The sequence below is a fragment of the Urtica dioica genome, chromosome 3, assembly GCF_054948205.1.
Source record: "Urtica dioica subsp. dioica isolate 48M chromosome 3, U.dioica_male_clone48M_v1_H2, whole genome shotgun sequence".
Lineage (NCBI taxonomy): Eukaryota > Viridiplantae > Streptophyta > Magnoliopsida > Rosales > Urticaceae > Urtica > Urtica dioica.
Genome location: NC_142758.1, coordinates 1,750,755 through 1,757,936, shown reverse-complemented (window position 1 = coordinate 1,757,936; position 7,182 = coordinate 1,750,755). Strand labels below are relative to the sequence as shown.

At 42.7% G+C, this 7,182-nt stretch overlaps 1 protein-coding gene and 1 pseudogene across 1 annotated transcript; both read left to right on the top strand.

The window, feature by feature from the left end:
• The first annotated feature begins 1,524 nt into the window (after positions 1–1,524).
• LOC149401972 (uncharacterized) lies at positions 1,525–2,439 on the top strand. The gene is made up of 2 exons (XM_089609387.1): positions 1,525–1,570; positions 1,640–2,439. Exons 1-2 carry the CDS (start codon positions 1,525–1,527, stop codon positions 2,437–2,439), a joined length of 846 nt encoding a protein of 281 aa, XP_089465513.1.
• A 90-nt stretch (positions 2,440–2,529) lies between these two features.
• LOC149401971 (putative pentatricopeptide repeat-containing protein At5g06400, mitochondrial) lies at positions 2,530–7,085 on the top strand (annotated as a pseudogene).
• Positions 7,086–7,182: the final 97 nt, after the last annotated feature.

Here is a 7,182-nt window from a genome sequence, read left to right as displayed (position 1 = left end):
CACTGAAAATCTCTCGGTTCAAATGAATTTATTTTCTACTCAAGAATTCACCTAATTATAATGAGCGGATCCACTGAATATTATCTATGCTACCCTTCATGAATGTCATCAGCTAGTCGGGATTTACTAAATTACCATTTTACCCTTCTAGCTGTTATTTCCTCAACTCCTTTGTCGCTTGTGAATAAGTTAGAAACAATGTATTGACGAGGAGCTAACAAGTCACATTGTTTCATCCAAAAGAGTCAGGACTCAATTTGGACACTGGCCAGTTCATTTATTCACACTCCAAGGAACAAAGCATGAGGTGACATACATTGCATTTCAGCAATCTTGTACATGAATTCCATATCTATGAGAACTTCACAAAGTTACTCATGACATTCTCACAACTTAGTACTTCACCAATAGGCCATGTTCGGAATGACATAGTGAGTCCGAACTCTGACTTTCTCAAATGAGAATACTAAGGTGTGAAATGACATGTCTCATTTCAGGATTAAGGTAAGCATGATGCAATTCATACATAGTGACTTCGAGACATAAGAGGTTAAATGGTTTGTTCTTATCTTGTCTCTAGAAGTGCACTGGTCAATTCAGTACCTTCGGAAGATACCTAGAAGAACTATAGAGTCCCCAACTCTCAATGCCTCATAACCAGACATCATAGATTCTTCTAACAATCATACTGAGGTCAATAGTCCTTTGACCCTAAGATTGCGAATATATCGTTTTAAGCAAACTACGAAGAGTTTGTTCATGCAAATCTACATTTGTCTCTTCGTAAGTTGTTAAGTTTGTTTATGGACTAAAAGACTAAGGTTTTGTCATAAAGCTTCAAACAAAGAAAGAATGAATGAACGTTTCAACTTTATTAATGAATGAATAGGCAATTACAAGCAAGAGTCTTCATGAGACTTTATTACATCAAATGTACAAAATAAAGACTACAACTCTTCTTGTGGGCACCATTGACAACAAGAAGATCATCTCAGAGGTTAATAGACATAGGGTAAAGATCATCAAGGCTAAAAAGGACATGGTAGAGAGTTCGACCGTAGATCCTGTTCCTCATGTTGAAATTCCCAATCTTCAGAAGGATTTGCCTACATTCCCACAAGTAAATGGAACTGTTCTTTCTTGCCATGTTTCTCCCTCTAGGGTTTTGTTTGGCAGCATGCAACAAATCGGTCCATCTGGGTCGAGTCTGCCTGAGAGAGAAAATGTGTCTTCAGACACCGATTCCATGTTCCACCTCGGGAAGCCTGAAAAAGCTTATGTCAGAAACACCCCCTCTGACAACCCTAACCCGTCCCCGACTAAAGCCGAGGTCGATAACCTGACTCTTGCTAAAATGACAAGTGAACTGAAGGGAAATGGGTACTCGTCTGAGGAGATTGAGGAGGGTCCGAAGGATGGATTTCTCAAGAGGACTTCGAAAGAGTCATGGGCACTGGGATCCTATCTCAGCGTGGCAAAGACTCTGTCCATGCTCCGCCCCCGAAGAAGAATAAGGTGAAAAAGATGCCCAAGGCGAAAAAGCGAGAAAGAGTTCCTGAGGATAAGCCTGGTGAAGAAGATCAAGAAGAAGAATAGCAAGAAGAAGATGTGGCAGACCACGTCACTAACGCATTTGAAGAAGAAGTTGAAGAAGAAAGAGTCCCCGTTCGGAAGAAGAAGAAGAAGAAGGTCCAACGGCAAGAAGTTCCAAATGTTCCTATCACGGGTCTCTCCTTCCACACCTTGAAGAACGCAGGAAGATGGAAGTATGTCATCCTCCGCATCATTGCCTCAGAGCATGTGCTGTCGGATGAGGCCTTGAGCTGCACTGATATCGTCAACCTTCTGAAGGAAGCTGGCCTTTTCTCTTCTGCTACTGTTGTGGGTCCTGATCATGCTCAGTTGGTGCGAGATTTCATAGTGAACCTGCCAGACCAGGTCGATGATGCGACCTCCCCAAACTTCCAGAAGGTTGTGGTGATGACCAAGTGCATCGAGTTCTCTCCCAAGGTGATCCACGAGTTCCTGGGGACGGATGCTCCTGCTTCTGAAGACTCTATGCCTTCCAGGTTTGAGCTTGTGAATGACCTGTCGGCTGGAAAAGATGAGAAGGGTTGGCTTGAGACTGGTTTATACCGAGCCTCTCTGCATAGCTCCAAGTACTCTGTCTTGCACAAGATCGGAGTAAAAAACTGGCTTCCCTCTGCTCACTCCACAGGTGTCTCTCTTGCACTTGCTCAATTCTTGTATATGATAGGGACTGGGAGGACGCTGGATTTTGGGAAGTTCTTTAACTCCGAAGTCATCAAGCATGCAGTATCCGACACCATCAAGCTTCCCATAGCCTACTCGGCTATGATTACTGGGATCATTCTTCGCCAGCACCCTGACATTCTTTCTCCTAAGGAACTGAAGGCATTCAGCTACAAGTTGTTCTAGAAGCACCATGTAGCTGACATTCAGAAGCCGCCTTAGTCCAGTCTTCCTCACGCCAAGTTCTGCTCGTCTGATGCACTAGTTGTTCCACCCATGTCAGCGGACATCAAGAAGCTCATTGCTCTCTCCATTCAGAATGAGATTCAACACTTGGAGTCCATCATTGCGACGTCCTTGGAGCGCAAGAGGATCCTTGAGGAAGCTTTGAAGAAAATGTTCTCTGGAGATCCTTCCTCGTCTTCTAACTGATCACCCTGGTTGCAAAGATGTGGTTGTTATTTTCTTTTATTTGTTTCATCTTCCTTCTTCTAAAATCCTCTGGTCTGTAATATTTATTCTCTTACTCTTAGTCTCTTTCCTTTTTGTCTTTGCTTGGTAAAAATGGGGAGTCATTTGCAACTCTGGTTTTCTGTTGTCTAACTGATACAATGCTCTCTATATCTTAGTGTGTTACGTTCTTTTTCCTTCCTCTCTCAGTCACTATGACATCAGTAAATCTTGCAGCACATTGTTGAGAGCTCAGTTGTTGCATGATAGAGTTTTGCCTTCTCAAAGCCAAATGGGGAGATTGGACCTCTTGGTTCAGGCAACTCTATTGTCCTTGATGTTGTCTCAAGAATTGCTCAGAACACTATTGTTGTTGTACGGTCAGGTGTCGACGTGGTCTTCCTGACAGCTTTTTTGTCTCTCCTCGTCCTACTTTGTGGCATCTGTCCTGGTGTCCGATTACATGACATTCTCTTTTGGTGTCTCATATAAAAAAGATAATGTTTTTACCCCAGACGTGGTATCACACTTTACATCCGAAAATCAATCTTTCAAGTGTGTGTGTGTATTTGTTTTTCTAGGTTTTTTACTCTCGTCCGGAGAAGTCTTACCTAGTGTATTTTACAGTTGTTGCTGTGGATTTTGTTATTGTAATGAAGTGAAACACCGGGAGATGTAAGAGTGAAAAGTGAGGGGAACTCAAACCTATAGGGAGTTTAGGTTAACAACACCATAGAAATAGCTTGGAGTTAGAAATAGTGGAAGGTGACCATCCATTTCCGACGTGTACTCAGCATATTGTCTAGTGAAGTAGTTCTTTTGACCGGGATTGATATCCCCCCAGAGTAGGATTTTGAGGCCGAACTGGGTTACCATTTCTTGGTGTTCTTTTTCTTGCTTTCATTATTACAGGTTGCATGTTGTTTTTATTGTTGTTCTTATCATCATCTAACAAGCAGGCTACACGGTAGATCTGGACTATCAAAAGCTAAATATCTTGTCATGTTTATTCATTCTAGATAAGAATTCAATATACTTTCAAAAGTTAATTTCACACACACACACGCACGCGCGCGCACACACACGCACGCACGCGCGCGCACACACACACACACACACACACACACACACACACACGCACGCACGCACGCACGCACGCGCACACACACACACACACACACACACACACACACACACACACACACACCGACTGTGTTTTTTAGCCACACTGTCTCTCACCAAATGTTCATGCAGAGCATTCCTCAAATATGAGATGCTTATTCACACTCCAACCATTTCTGAGTCCCAATATACCTTACAAGATCTTCCCTGTCCCTCATTCAAATCCCACTCGATTAACTCAATATTCAGGTTATTACATCAAACGGCTTCACTTACAGCCCAAGAAATCTCTTCAGACCCACGCGAAGAAGAAACAGAAAGAACCGGAAGTTAATGGCGCTATTCGCTCGCTCTTCGAAGAGATTACAGAGATTATCGGCGACTAAAACTCTGTTTCAGATGGAAATTTATCTGGAGAGTGGTTATCTGAAAATTCCAAACAGGGCAAGGAAAGTAAAGTGTTTGCGAAAATGCTGAGGAGAGAGTTGGTGTTTCTGAAGAGAAGAAGGACGTGAGTCCGTTAGTTCATCGGGTGGCTCAGATTTTGAGGGGAGAATCGGATTCCGAGTCGATGGAGGAATGGTTAGAGAAATCCGAGATTGAATTATACGATCCCGAGATCGTCGAGAAAGTGTTGAAGAGGTGTTTCAAGGAGCCTGATTTGGTGGTGAGGTTCTTTGAGTTTGTGAGGAAGAGAGACGAGTTTATCGGCACGAGCGAGATCTACAACACGATGCTATACATTGCGGGCGAAGCGAGAAAATTTGGATTGGTGGATAAGCTCGTCGACGAGATGGAGAGGAGTTCTTGCGAGAAGGACGTCAAGACTTGGACGATCAAGCTAATCCGATCGCTATGCAAAGTCGGATAAGGTGATATCGCGATGGAGTTTTACAAGGAAATGGTCAAGCTCGAAAACGATCCAAGACTCGAGTTGAAGCTCTACAAGAAGATCATCGGGTGCGTAGCGAGATCGAGGGACGCGATGGACATCCGATCGATCACGGACGACATGGTCCGAGTCTGCAAGATTCCGATCGAGGTCGTGTACGGCGTCGTTCTCAAGAGCTTCTGCGTCTCGGGTCGTGTACTGCGAACAACAACAAATAAGACTAAACAACAGCAAAATGCACTGAGAACAACCCATTGTGTTCCAATACTTTGCCCATCAAAAATATTATTATTTATACAAAACGAAGTGAAACATTAATTTAGATACATCAAACTCTTAATAAGCTGATGAAAATTATTCGGTAAATGTTATATATGCGTTAAGCTTTAGTTTTGACCACTTGTCCATTAACGATTATACTAGATCTAGTATGATTTATCCAATGTGTTCGTTTTTTTTAATAAAGTTATTGAAAATAGATATTTCAGGTTATAATATCAAACATATATACTAAGATGTCTTCAATATTTGTAATAGTATGGAGAACAACAAAAAATAAGACAGGACAACCGCAAAATGTAAGGCGAACAACCCCTTGTTGTTCTAAGACTTTGCCCATGATTGACATAAAAAATATTATAATTTTTAGAAAACCAAGTGAAGCATTTATGTTTATAATTTATTATATATTTGATATAATTTTAGAAATTATTTAAAATCGAACACATTTGAGAAAATCATACTAGTTCATCCGGGACCCGAGGAACGAGGACGTTTCGATCGGGTATGAGCATTTCGAGACGCTCGTGAAGGTTCTTTGCAATGCAGAGCCGATCAGAGATGATAAGTTCCGATGGGTCACATCTCACATGGAGAGAACCAGAGAGGCCGAGAAATTCAAACGAATGAAGTGAATTCGGAGATTGGAAAAAGATGTTGACTTGCTGGACAAGTCAGAGATCGACCTGCCTCAAAAGATGTACGACGAAGATGATCTCTAATCGCTCCTCGAAATCTTGTTATCGTCGTCGCCTCGAAAATGATCGGTTATTCTCGAGGGTTTAGAGAAGTGTGGGATCGGATTCACGTCGGAGCTCGTTTCGGAGGCGTTGTGGCGTTGCAACACGAATGGCTCGGTCGGGATGAGATTCTTCTCGTGGTTTAAGAAACTGAGAGATTTCGAACACATGCCGGAGAGTTACAACGCGGCGATGAAGCTCGCGGGACAGGGAAAAGATTTCAGGCACATGAGAGAGCTCTTACACGAGATTAGGAGGAACCGAGTCGTTGTATCGCCGGACACGTGGACGATCATGATCATGCAGTACGGTCGAACCGGCTTGACCGAGATCGCTCTCAACACATTCAAATAAATGAAAGCCGAGAAATGCAAACCCACCGCGAGTACGTACAAATACCTGATCCCGACTCTCTGCGGGAGGAAAAAGAAGGAAACCCGAAGAAGCGATGAGACTGTTCAAAGAGATGACCAAATCGGGTTTCGTACCGGACAAAGAGCTCGTCGAGACTTACCTCGGTTGCCTCTGCGAGACCGAAAACCTCTCGGCCGCGAAGAAATGCGTCAAGTTTCTGCGCAACAAAGTCGGATTCTCCGTCGCGCAGAGCTATTCGCTCTTCGTCGATGAAGCTCTAGGTCTGATCTACAGAGCCGGGAGCGAGAGAGAGAACCTCGAGCTCTTCAAATAGGGGAGCGTTTTCCACGGGCTTCTGAGGTCGACGAAGCTCTCGAGAAGATCGAGTCCATGATGAGCGCCGGAATCAGCCCGACGAGGCATGGAACGTCTTTGATCGGATGAAAAAAGAAGGTTCATTCCCCGATTTCAGGACGTATTCAATGTTCATCGACGTTCTGTGTCAGGTGGGAAAATCCGTGGAAGCGATGAAGCTTTAGGAAGACATGTTGAGATGTGGTATTGTACCGAGCACGATCAATTTCAGGACGGTTTTCCACGGGCTCACAGAGCAAGGGAAGCACAGTTTGGCACGGGCTATTATGCAGCACAAGTTTAATTTGGCTAGAAAACGCAACTTCTTATTAAAAAGTGCGTTGTAAATTATCAAAGTGTGATTAAAAAATTTGTTTGAAATATTTATATTTTTCAAGATAAAAGTTAGTTCAAAATATATACCGCCATTCTCTTGCATATTCCGATGTGGTGTATATATAGCCTTTGTAAACGGTATTTTCTTTTCCCCTCTGTTTATAAAGATTTTTTACCATGTTCTTGCTTTTGATAATTCTTCCAAGTTTTTGTATTTTTAAGTAAGTAAATCATACAACCATTTTCAGGATCTTCCTGTTTTTATGTATATCACCGGAAAGTTTGTATCGTGTTGGTTGTTCTAAGTTGATCAACAAACTGCCTTTGAACTATATTTTTTTTTTCCGTTTCGGCAAAGAAAGCTCACCACTTTATGTAGTAAGCAAAATTTAAACTGGCATC

What these genes read in the sequence shown, in the direction of transcription:
- LOC149401972 (XM_089609387.1), top strand. Translation starts at nt 1,525, where the DNA reads ATGCCCAAGGCGAAAAAGCGAGAAAGAGTTCCTGAGGATAAGCCTG. An exon ending in AGTTCCTGAGGATAAGCCTG is followed by an intron (nt 1,571 to 1,639) that starts GTGAAGAAGATC and finishes ACGCATTTGAAG; the next exon opens with AAGAAGTTGAAGAAGAAAGA.